Source organism: Colletotrichum aenigma, assembly GCF_013390185.1.
Source record: "Colletotrichum aenigma strain Cg56 chromosome Unknown KSG_Cg56_contig05, whole genome shotgun sequence".
NCBI classification, from domain to species: domain Eukaryota; kingdom Fungi; phylum Ascomycota; class Sordariomycetes; order Glomerellales; family Glomerellaceae; genus Colletotrichum; species Colletotrichum aenigma.
In genome coordinates this window covers 4,265,720-4,278,648 of record NW_023500911.1, presented here as the reverse complement: position 1 = coordinate 4,278,648, position 12,929 = coordinate 4,265,720, and the positions used below count along the sequence as shown (strand labels likewise).

The following is a 12,929-nucleotide window of genomic DNA, read 5'->3' as shown; positions in this document are numbered from 1 at the left end:
TCGGCCCCCTCTTCCCCGAACCCAGGAGTAGGGGTTTCCATACGTCACTGTGGTGAAAATGGAGGGGTGCTCGCGGGCGTCTACACGCGGGGTTCCCATTCCCATGTTGGATATTTGACTTTGGGAAATCTGCTGATCGGTTTTAGAGAAAATGGTATCCCAACTGAAGCTTTTGTCACAGTCGGAGCTGGCGCTCGACGCGCGTAGAGAGCACCGAATCAATGCAAACTCTTTCCAACAGGATGCGCTGACAACCTTCAACGGATGGCAGTATACCTGCTTCTACTGCCACAAAGACGCGACGAGTAATGTTCTCTTCGTCAGCTCGGCGCGGCGACCCATCAAGGATACACTCGGCGATTGGGAGACATTGACCTTTGAGGATTATGAGCAGACGGCGGATGATGGACACAACACCATCTCGATAGGCGTATGCGAGGGGGATGGTACGATCCACGTTGCCTTCGACCACCACTGTGATCCGTGAGTTGCTTGATACACATTCTCGTAACGGCAACGCTGATACCACTGTATTCAGATTGCACTTTCGCATGTCAGTACCAGGCGTCGCGACGAGCCCAGAGACACACAAGTGGGAAGCATCGCTGTTCAGCCCAACGCACAATCAATTGCCGGGATACACGCGCACCGGCCAATTGGCGATTGAAAAGATCTTCCTGGAAACAACGTACCCTCGCTTCATTCGCGTCGACAATGATCTTTTGTTGAGCTATCGCATCGGCATGTGAGTTGACATTCCCAATCTCGCGAAGATGAAACCTGCAGCTGACGCGGACGCACGAAATGCAGAGCCGGTGCAGGCTCCGACCACCTCTTCAAGTACAGCAGCAAGGACCAATCCTACTCCTACATTGGCCAATTTCTCACCGGCGTCAAAAACAACCCGTACATCAACGGCATTTCTTACGCCAACGGCCGCGTGCACGTGTCTGGGACATACCGGGGGTTCGTATGGTACGAGGGCGTCGATGATCCGGAAGCGCGCCTACACACGGTGCAGGCCGGACCAAACGGTCCAGAGAACAACTACAGCCTCTTCTACGTCTCGAGCGACGATCTCGGCAAGACCTTCAACAACAGCAGAGGCGAGCGGCTGGCGAATCTCGAGGTCGGCGAGACGGTCTTCCCAGACGCAGATGGCCTGATCGTGTATGACATCCCGCAGAACAGCGGCATCCTGAACCAAGAGGCCCAGGCAGCCGACGAGGACGGCGGGTTCCACGCCCTGAACCGCGAAAACGAAGTCTGGATGCACTACTACCGCAGTCCCGGGGGCCACTGGAGCAGGCACGCGTTGCCTGACGCGCTGCCAACGCGGACGGGGGCCCGGGGAGATGTCATTGCTTTACCCGAGAAAAGGACGGTGGTGTTTGCTCTGCCGGGCAATCGAGATAACAAACTCACGGTCGTGGGCGCCCTGCTGCCCGAGACTGCGGCGGCGGATGATGCGACGGTGCGGTTGGAGTATCACTGCCTGTGGCAGGGGGATGGGTTTTCCGGGGAGCCGCAGCTCGAGACATTTGTGTCTGGGTCAAGGCAGGTGGTTTCAATATACACGCGAACCGAGGAGAAGCAAAGAAAGGCTGTGGTGTTGGATTTTGCGCTGGAGGATGGCCTGTGAAGCGGCCATGGCCCGGGGATTAAGGTGCTTCAGACAGACGAGACAGCGGGCAGATGCAGGAGAATGCGCGTGGAATTGCATGATTTGCTTGGTTTAATGAAACAGACATTTGCTACGCGCAACATGACGTCGCATGATAAAGAAGAAACTCCGGACTCAAGTTTGGACATTGTTTGCCGGAAAAGCGCAAACGGTGCGAAGCGGTGTGCCATCTGTTATCTAAAGGAAGCATAGCCAGAAGCAAAAATCCGCTATTGTGGCTGTTCTAGCGAGACATGGGAGGAGATCGTCATGACAGGGGTCTTGTTGAAAACTTTTTCCCTCACATGCCAACAACGCTCATTGACTGAAGTCAAATGGCTTTGCAGAGGCAGCCCAAAGCCCTGACCATCATTTTGATGAAGCTTCATCTCATCTTGCAGATGGACGAACGATTTGAATCTGTAGATTCGTATGCATGTCAATCAATATTCGATGCAGACAGAATCTCGACATCGGGCACTCACATCTTCTCCAACGTGACGTGCTTCAAAGACCCAGAGAAAAGAACAACTCATTGGCGGAGACTACACCAGCCGCACAATCGACAGACTTCTCAGTGCCCAATGGCCAAAAATGCGGCCGATGGGCTTTCCAGTCTCAGCGCGGAGAAATCCCATGCCACTCAACTGGCCAGCGCAGTGCCCATCTTCTCACACTTCACCACCAATGACACCACACAAACCATCCGATCCTTGTCCAGCACGGCTCGGCCGCTGCCCAGCCACCGGGAGTTCCAGAAGCCCTGATAGGCCGGGTTTGTGAGTCCATCCCGCGGTCGAGGGCCTCTCCCCGTCTTCTCTCTCCAACTCCCCTGGTCACCCCCGGCACGTCGTCCGGGATTTGCTTTTGGGCCCCTCCGCCAATGCGGCGCTACTGTGCCTAACCTCGTGTTGGACACCTGACAAGGCCTAGTCAGGGCCAATTATAGCGCAAGAGCGGCCAATCCAGAGCCCCTGGCAGCCCTAAAGTCCGCTTCTTGGTGTTTTCCAGCGAATTTTCCTTCGCCCTGGTCTTCACTGTGCTACAGCGGGCGATGGAGTGATGCCTCCACGTCTGCTTTGCTTTACCCCGGTAGGTTGCCTGACAATGGAAGAAGAAGCATCGAGCCTCCGTCTATCGTGGCCAACGGCCGGATCACCACAGAGACAGCTGGCCATTCGTCTTTCTGCGTGCCCCAGCCATCCCGAATCCCACTCCGAGGGGGCATGCTTACGTCTTCATGCCCATGTTCGCCCTCTAAGAAGGCCTCTCGCTTCAGCCTCCCAAGCCCGTATCCGAACTCTGCCTTCCTCTCCGGGTGGCTTTCGCGGGCTCGACGGCGGTCCCCGTACGGGGAGGGGAAGGGGTTCCCTCTCGCCTACGCCAAGGGTGGCAGAACAGTATGGCGTGCAGAAAGAAGCATCACCTGCAGCCCGTGAAATAATACGGTGAGTGCCGCGTTCCTGCGCGGTCAAGAGACTAAAGAGACGTGGGTACTGCACGGAGTAAGCTTGGGGTTCTGCATCCCAATCAATTTTTTAAATAGAATTACCGCCTTTTTGGCTTGCTGCTTGTTACCCCATATACAAGAACCCGAGCCATCCCACCCGCCCGCGAGAAGGGATCGGACACCTTTTTTCGTGACTCAACTATCATCAACCCACACAACCACACTCGCTCGCATCCAGGACGGTCGTCGTTTCTATCGAATTCCATGGCCACTTTACGCTCGTTATAATAACTAAACGCTTATATCCGTCACTCGCTAAATATCCCAATCACTTGGGAAGAAACATGAAGATCCCGCACGTCCCGAGAAACGACGTGGTAAAGATCGGCACCGATCCCGTCGCCGTCGACTTTTCCGGAAACACCGCCGCCTCCACTCCGAGCACCAAGACCCTGATCATCGTCTCGGCCGTCCTCGGCTCTCTCATCCTCACCGTCGCCGCCGTCACCATTTATCTCGTCGTCGTCCGCGCCCGGCGGAAGAAGCAGCTCGCGCAAGAGTACAACACGGCCATCCTCCGCAACCCGAACCTCACCTGGGAGGAATATGCCCGCCGCACGAAGCTGAGCCATTCGAGGATTTTGTTGGAGGAGGAGCTGCAGCGGAGTATCATGATCCGCAAGTCATTACAGAGCCGGACGGACGTCTCCACTGTGACTCCCGTATCGCCGCCCGCCCGCACACGGTCACGCACCTGGCACGCGAGGACTAGCTCAAGGACGAGTGTCGAAGATGAAGAGGAGGGAGAAGGACTATTGATGTCTCTTCGTGGAGACTGGACCGAGCACGAGGCAAGAGTCGAGAAGACGTGGCAGATCCTGCACAAGAAGTACCCCACACGGCGGGTTACACTGCCGGTCGAGGAGGACGTCGGACCGGTCCGCCCGCCGACGATACGACTTAAAACCCCGCCTTTGCTGTCTCACCCTATGTTCCGGGGATGGAATGGAGAGGCCGAGATGAAGCATTCGAGCTTGCCGACCGAGCTGGCGAAGATCAAGCCGGCTCAGATCTGATGAGGTGATGAAAAATAATGTTTTCATGTTTATAATAATGTCTATAACGCGTCGATGAATGGGGTCCTGGCTTAGTCCCAGCCCAGCGTGGCGTTCAGGTACAGGTACATATGGTTGTTTAGCGTCATGAAAGCATCCAATATTGGGTTTCCGTGTTTTCTCGGGAGTTCAATGGTAACTCGATACCTAGCATAATTCAATTTCTTGGTGTCAATACAGTACAGGTACTCATCATTTTCTAGGCTCGATTGATTGTGGTGAGCCCTTCGTCATCAGAAATACAACAAGTTGACGGCGATTCATCCTCCCAGTGTGTCGGAAAGCATTATCGGCCAGTGTGTCGGATGTTCAACTTTCCTAAGGTCCTGTACATCTTCATGGGTAATATACGTGCGGTAGGTCAATCACGCTAACGTCAACCATAGCCCAGTGGTTTTATCAGCAGCACACAAGCTCTAGTCTCCTAATAGGTCACTTATCTAATACTCTAACTCTATTGCGAAGCGATGCGTATCACCCATTGCTACAGTGAAAAGTGTTGAGCTAATGCTGCTGGATTACGACAGAGATACGATTGGTAATACTATGATCAACGACTAACATTCTGCAGCTGAACAAAGCTTTTAGTGAATATAATTTCACGCGGTCTCAACAACCACCTCTGTTGATTTTCATCCACAAGAAGCCCGGGTGGCTAGTATTATATTCATTATCCAAGAACAAAAAGGCCACCTATAGAAGCACCATTAACATCGAGTAGATGAAGCATAAGAATCCTGGAAGCTGATCGAAGAGATGGCGGCGAAGGAATAGTCGCAGTAATAAGGGTACTAACAGGGTACTAATCCAATGCAAGCGTAATTCACGAAAAGAAGGAACTACAAAGAAATTGGACGACAGGTATGCAGAACACCATAGAACGATTTGACGCCAAGTCACGAAGGCGGAGGGAATGTGGAAGGGTTGATGCCTCGGTCGCTCGCCTGAATTTTAACTCAAACTCTCCCTCCACACATAACCTTCTCAGTGCTCTAACTCCACCTTCAGGAGAGAACAGCAGACGGCTTAGACGGCTGGGGCCGTCTGCTGTTCTCTCCGTCCGCTGTTCTATAATCTTCACTCCTTCTCGTTTTCCTTCATCTGCTTCGCACTCGCTGCGCCAGTAGACGACGACGACGACGACAGCTATAACAATGACTACGACGACGCGCCACCACAATGGAGAGACTACCACAAGAGATCATTGACCAGATCATCGACTGCTGCTCACCTTGGCTGATCAGGCGACGTCGTGCATCGAAGTTCGCAACGTTTTCCAAGAAATTCAAACTCGCCATCGAGCGCCATACTTTCAGGACAATTCGCATCAGAAGGTCCGATCTGGAACGTTTCGCAGAAGTTTTCAACCACCAGCACCGCCGCAATCATCTCCATTGTCTCATTTTCGAATTGGAAATTCCGCTTTGCAGGAAATATCCAGAAGCGACGCGGAGAGAGGCCAACAGCAACGGCGCGACGGATGCCATTTTCGATCTTCTAACATGCTTGTCTCGTTGGGAAGAGGACTGTGGCATCGCGCTATACATCACATCTCGCCCTAAACGACTACAATACTCTGACACCAAGCCTGATTACCGATACGACTATCTCGAGATTCTCCATCCTGAGAAGCTGCCGCTAGTCGACTGCATTCAGGGGCTCTTTATGAACTACGCAGGAAATCACAAGGAACCAGGTTTCCGGGAAGTCTCACCGTTGTCGTGCCTCAAACTGGCAACTAAACTTCCCCGTCTCAAAGGCGCCTTTTTGAGTTACACTGAGCCAGGAGAATTCTTGGCCTTCCGTCAGAGGTTGCGGGAGGAGTTCGTTCAAGCCCTCAATAAGACCCGCCTCCCCTCTTCAATGACCAAAGTTTGGCTCAATATTGACGGACCTGACTATACCTGCCACAACCCGCCGAGCATGGTGCCAAGCCAGGAAGAGGACAGGCTTTCCCTTGCTCTACGCCGGGTAGCAGGCAGTGTCAAAATATTTCGATACAGTGGTCCGTTGGATCCTTGTTTCTTTTGGCCCAGCAGTCTCGCGGAAAGCCCAGAGCCGTTCTGGCAGAGTGTGACTCGCATCTCCATCACTCTCAACCCCGCAGCCCCTTCTGGAACATGGTACATCGGCATTGGCCCCCAGACTGGCGAGGAAGCTTTCGCACTTCATCTCAAAGATCAGAGTCCACCTGGCTATGGGACAGAAGAACAGACCGTCTCGGCCATTGCATTCCTAAAGGAGTTGACCAGGAAGATGGATCCGGAAGTTGAAGAACGGTTGCGTAAAGTAACGAAAGCCGCGTTATCTGGGTTTTCGACAGAAGAAGACTCAGCTGTATCTGAGCTTGAACAATTCGATGTTAACCCAGACACAGTCATGCCCCTTCTCAGAGCAATCACCAAAGCCATCGTTCAGATGCGATCCTTGCAGCTCTTTAAGCTACAAGATGCCGATAGCCTCAGCACATGGTATTCGACGCACTCCTTGAAAGTGGAATACTACCTCCCGGGTGTGCTGGACCGAGAGTACAGAAAAGAACTAGATGGGCTTGCCTTGAACAAGCCTCGAGTTCTGCTGCGTGCCCGGGGGCTGGCAGAGTCTGGACGCTATGCAAGGGAACTAGAAGATATGTTCCGGGAGGTCTCAATCGCAAACCACCACCAGGAAGCGATTGTCACATGGATCTAGCGCACCATTTTCGTCACATTTGATGGAATATCGGCTCTAGTGACGACCTTCCACTCCTTCTTCTCTTGGTACCAAGTCTTGATTCGGAAAGCAGTTAGTCTCTAACAGTATTGCCAAAATTGGGAACCATGAGGAAGAAGGAAAACCCCTTTTGCATTCCGTTTGTCACCGCCTACACACTTCTTGGCTTTTTCTGGGTCATGCATGCATGTTCCCGCATCACCACAAGAAATGGGAGCCTGCCACAGCTTATTCAAGTATTTCATCAGGCCTCCCCCCAAACAAACTTCCACCCTCCAACATCTACGCTTCCCTCTTGGCTCCTGTCAAACTTCACCACACCGCATCCTCCCGCCCACCATGAATCGACTTCCGCAGGAGATCGTCGACGACATCATCAGTCACCGTTTCATAGACGAGATCATCCACCCATACAGACCCAAGCTCCGGCTTATTTCCCGGTTTGCAACGGTCTCCCGCAGATTCCAGCATGCCATCGAGCGCCTGCTTTTCCGTACCATCGAGATCAGCAACCTCGATAATGACATCCAAATGTTCGAGTCGCTGTTCTCCACGAGCCCCTACCGTCGCGACTTCGTCAAGCGTGTCACATTGCGCATTCAGCGGACGAATACCTCCAGCGTATCATCAAGCACCCATACAAGGCCCTCGACATGGATCAAGCAGGCCGTGAGGCGTCCAGAGCTGTCTCGAAGACGCTGCTTATCCTCTCGGCTTGGACGGATCGCCAGGCCATTCGACTGACCATCAACTGCCAGACATGGGGAAAGGTGGTGCCGGGAGGCATACCCGTCAAGGGCCAACACCGCCGTCGCGAATTCACGGTCATCGAGCTGCCGGGTCTTGATACGCTGCCGGTAGTGCCATGTGTCCGCTCTCTCGAGACGACCTGCATTGAGGCCTCTCCGCAGGTACACCCTTCCAGCATCCTCGCCATCGCCAAGGCGTGCCCTAACCTCAACGACCTTATTCTCGCCCACGCCGACCCGGACGGCTATAATGATTTTGAGTTCCTCGACAATTTGAGCACCCAGACTCCGAGATCGCGTTCCAGCTTGCGACTCACAACTTCGCCAAGGTCTATATCGACCCCTCGGCATGCTTCAAGCTCGAACAGCTGCTAGACTTCGTGACCGACAGATACCACGCAAACTTCTGCGCCACGATGCACGGCCTGCTCGACAACTTCGCGAAGCTGGACTACCGCGGCATCCTAGAGCCGTCCTTCTTCTGGCCTTACGGCCCCTCGGAGCAGCCTACGCCCTTCTGGCAGGACATGACCTACATGTGCCTCCAGTTCGAGCCGGTCAAACTCTCCGGAGAGTGGTACTTCAAGACCGGCCGCCAGATAGGCCAGTGCCCCGTGCAATTTCGGCGGACTCCGGAGAAAGACGTCATGATGCCCTTGATTGAGGCGATGTGCAAGGCCTTGGATCAGATGCCCAGTCTGAATACCTTTCAGATGTCCTGTGACGTGAACCAGATGAGTCGTGGCGGGTATTGGCGGCTTTGGTACGCGGCGCCTGGGGTTTCATCCAACTTCGACAAGCATGTTGAGATCCCGCCCAACAAGTCTCGCGCGTCTGGAGACGGCGAGATCGCGGTTGACCACGATGCCGACAGTGGAAGTGGCCATGATGATGGTTCCAAGAGCAGTGGCGGTGGTGCTGAAGCGAGGAAGTCGTCTCGAAGCACCGACGACAGCTCCTTGGATCATGTCCCCTCGTTTCCGAGATGGCTGCTTGATGTTGGAGACTGGAAGCCCTCCGCTGAGATTATGGAGGCTCTGCAGCGGGTGGGAAGAGGGATTCATGGGCAGGATGCTTTGATCTCGTTCGTCCCTTTCGGAATGTTTTGGTAGACAAAGGTTGTCGATCACTCGGAATTTGGCTCAAAGCCCAAGCCTCATATGTGTACACTCAAGTTATATGATGATGAATCCACCGTCGTAACTATTATTTCAGATCGCTGCTCAATTTTGGGCAATTCTGCTATTCCGAAGAACAGTTTCGCTCGCTGGGCAGTATCCTCTGTGACTTCAATCGTAGCGCACCTACGACTTCGATGAGGACGATAGTAGTCGACAAAATAATAGACGACTACGACGATGGACGACGACGATGGGCGACGGCAACAGCGGGTATCTAGGAAATATGTTGACTTTATTGCAGTGTAAATATAATTGGGGTTCTCGGGAGGATGTACGGATTACATACGTATACACCTCGCCCGGACAAACCACCTCTCGTTCTCGTTTGACTCGTTGTTCCTGCTGTTCTTGTCGACTATGTCAGAACCATAGATACGGTTTCTTGTCCGCCTTAGCAAGAACCCGGAGACCGGTATCTTCCAAAGCCTTTCTCACCAGCTCTACTTCATCTGTGCCCTCTACAGCCACCTCTTGCAACTTGGGGTAGTAACTAGACTTATGATCTGCCGCAAGGTCTTGGAGAACCCCTGTGAGGGAAAAGATATGTGCCGATTGCAATTGATAGGGGCAAACATAGACGCTACCGTTGAAGTGAAGCCGCTCCACAGACTCCGGAAGCTTCGACTAGAAGAAATCATTCCAATGGTTTGTCCAAAACTGAGGTTGGGGATTAAGCGGATATGTGACTGGTCCTGGCTTTTCCTGGATGGAATTGATGATACACCAGTTGTCGATCCAAACATTGCGAAGATGTTTGAACTTGCGCAAGGAGAACGGTGCATCTCGTCCAACCTCCGCGAATCCTAGGCGGCCTTGGTAGTGAGGGAACTTGAGACAGAGCGTTTCCAGGGCTGGGCAATGCTCCTCTAACTCAGCGATAACGTCAGAGGCGAATAGGTCCCCGTACTCAGCCAGATTGGCAAAACTTCTCAGTCCGCGAGCATTCTTCAAGAGCCTTCTAGTGTCGTTGGCCCTGAGGCCTACGCCCTTGAGTGTGATAGCAGTTAGGTGCTGGCTCGCAATATCGTCAGTGAGCCTGAGCCAGAAGTTCTGGATAAAAATATCGGTGACTTTCGTGCCAAGATTGAGGAATTTGGTAATGTGCGACGACCCCAGCGTGCTACTGTGCTCATCAAGTTCGAATTCATCCAACAGCTTGACAAAGACTGATTTGAGAGATGGAAGCAAAGGCCTATCGTTGCTTCTAGCGCATCTATAAGGGTAAGTAAATTAATAACGTAAATAACCTAACTAAGTAAAGTGAGGCTATTACTACTATTTAATCGATCAATTTAATATCCCTTAATTAAATCAAAATATTTAATATCTTATATTATATATAGATTAACTAATAAGAAACTATAGATTAGCTTTTACTTCAATTTTCTAAGTATAATTAGTTACTAAAATATAACGCTATTAATAATTTATTAATTACTATATATAATAATAGAAATATTTAGATAGTTCATATAATACTAATTAATATTTAATTAATATAAAACTTTGTAAGAGAGTAGAAGTTATTATAAGTTAGTAGTTTAAATAGTATTAATAATATTACAATTAGATATATCTCTAAAAGTTATTTATTATTTTAGTTTATATGTATTATCTATACTCCTTATTATGTTTTATATTTTGAAAGTTAAAATATTAATTATTATTACTATTTCTTTATTAATTAATAATATATATATATATTATTAACTACTGTATATTTTTATATTTTTATATAAATTATAACTATTTTACTTATTATTATCCTTTTAATTTGTAATACTTAATAACTCATTAACTATTATTATTAATAGTAAACAATATATATTTGAAGTAAAGCTTTTATTTAAAAGAGAGTAAAGTTAATCTAATTAGATTTAAAATTATAATAACTTTTTTATTAAAGTTATTTAAAGATATATAAGAAGATTTTATTAGAGTTATTAGTAATATAATATAAAAAGCTAGCTAAAAGTGTTTAGTACTATTATTATATCTTTCTTATAAAAGTATTTATTATAATATATCAACTTAAGCCTTTTCTCTGTATTAATTATATTTTAATAAAGCTAAAATATTTATATAATTTATAAGATTCTTTTCTAATTAGATACAAACTTTAATAGTATTTTAATATTATTATTAATAGCTATATTTATATTAGTGTCCGTAAAGAGATTGTAATTTAGCTATATAAATATATTTAAAGGTAAAATAACTATTTCATATGATCTCTATATAACTTTAATTATTTTTATTAACTTTTAATTTATTTATTTTAAAAACTCTTATTTCTAATAAATATTATAATACTACAATATAGAGGTTATTAGTAAAATGTTATAAAGTTATTTATTTATTTAGAATTGTTTTAATAATATCTATTATTATTATAGTAAATAAGTAATTAAAGAACTTTATATAATAAAGTTAAAAACATACTCATTGTTTAATCTATAAATATTTCTAAATATTTATATTTTTATAAAAGTTACTAGTTATTTTATTAATATTAACAATATTTTATAATTTTCTTTTTAGCTTTTTAGCTTTTTATTAATATTATTAGTAGTTATAGTAGCACTACCTTTATAATAACTTTTATTAATATTATTAATTATTATTATATTTAAACTAAATTAAAGCAACTATTTTTAATAATACTATAAATAATAATATCTACTTTTAAGCTTTCTATAGAGAACTAAACTTAGAGATAATAGAAATACATATTTGAGCTTAATATATATAATATTATGGCTATATCCTTAATCTTTTAGCTTAAATATTTGTATTAAATATTAAAATATAATTCTATAAACTTAAAAGTTATAATAATAATCTAAAGAATTAGTAGTAACTTAAACGTATTAACTAGCTTTATAATATTATTAAGTTTACTTAGTTATCTTTATAACGCTATAAATGATATTAGAAAACTATAGTAGAAATTAATACAGATTTTAACTTTTAGATCTTCTTAAAATTATACTAAGAAACCTTTTTTTATTCTCAATAATAATACTTATTAAAATAATATATATCTTATAATCTAAAAAGCTATAGAGAAAAACATAGAGATGTAAGCTTTTATATTTGTAAATAATAATAATAATAATATTAAGTAACATATTTCTAATGAAGACTTTTGTAAGGGGCTGGCCCCTAGGCTTGTTCAACGTAGAGGTGCCGTTGATTGACTATTCTAAGCTGAAGAGGAGAAGGACTTTACAAGAGTGGGCGCCGAGCTACGGAGATACGTGGTCGGGCTAGGCGGTGTGCCACGGTAGAATAGTGGATCCGGCGGAGCCGGATCTCGGTAACTGCCCCGGCAAAGCCGGAGATCTCGGCCGGGCTCTAGCCCGTGACAACTTTTTATTTTTAGAAAATAAAAAGTTTTAAATAAAATAAGTATACTTTTAAAGCTTTTTTATGTTGAGGAAGTTTTAAGCCTACTTAGTAAAGGTTTACATAATAAGGGAAAAAGTAGTAAAAATACCTCAGTTAGTGCTTAGTCTAATAGCTTTATAGTATATATACTTAAGGGCTTAGAATAACTGCTTATACTAACCTTAACTTGCTATACTATTATAGCTATTAGCCTTATTAATAATAGCTTTATTACTAGTAAGGTTAATAGCTTTGCTTATATAGCTTACGCTGCGTAGTGATAGCTTTATAAGGTTTTTAGCTGTAGGAAAGCTTGTTTTAGCTATATATTTAAGATGCTGCTACTTATTAATCCTTAAGCTTATCCCTTATCTTTAATCTTATATTAATATTACTATTTATTTAGATAGGTGTGTAAGCGCAGAGTATTATATAACACGTATAGTATATCTCTAAGCAAACCACTTAGATTCTTATAACTTGATAATATATTCTATCTTACTTAATTTATAAAGCTTTATACTGTAAGGCTTTACTTAAACTATACCTTAAAATATAATAATTAATATTAACTATAGGGCTAGGCTTATCATAATTAGTAAGTTAACGCTTTTCTACTTATAAAGCTCTAAAGATAAGATAATTATAGCTAATTAATACCTAATAGTT

The 12,929-nt window shown here is 46.0% G+C and overlaps 3 protein-coding genes across 3 annotated transcripts; all 3 read left to right on the top strand.

Moving 5' to 3' along the window:
- Nucleotides 1–151: 151 nt before the first annotated feature.
- Nucleotides 152–1,642, top strand: CGCA056_v008782 (uncharacterized protein; the record flags this gene model as incomplete). The annotated part of the gene is made up of 3 exons (XM_037324029.1): nucleotides 152–483; nucleotides 539–745; nucleotides 811–1,642. 3 exons carry the CDS (start codon nucleotides 152–154, stop codon nucleotides 1,640–1,642), a joined length of 1,371 nt encoding a protein of 456 aa, XP_037177822.1.
- Nucleotides 1,643–3,457: 1,815 nt separating this feature from the next.
- CGCA056_v008781 (uncharacterized protein) lies at nucleotides 3,458–4,189 on the top strand (the record flags this gene model as incomplete). The annotated part of the gene is made up of 1 exon (XM_037324028.1): nucleotides 3,458–4,189. One exon carries the CDS (start codon nucleotides 3,458–3,460, stop codon nucleotides 4,187–4,189), a length of 732 nt encoding a protein of 243 aa, XP_037178019.1.
- A 1,218-nt stretch (nucleotides 4,190–5,407) lies between these two features.
- Nucleotides 5,408–6,919, top strand: CGCA056_v008780 (uncharacterized protein; the record flags this gene model as incomplete). Its single annotated transcript, XM_037324027.1, has 1 exon — nucleotides 5,408–6,919. One exon carries the CDS (start codon nucleotides 5,408–5,410, stop codon nucleotides 6,917–6,919), a length of 1,512 nt encoding a protein of 503 aa, XP_037178018.1.
- Nucleotides 6,920–12,929: the final 6,010 nt, after the last annotated feature.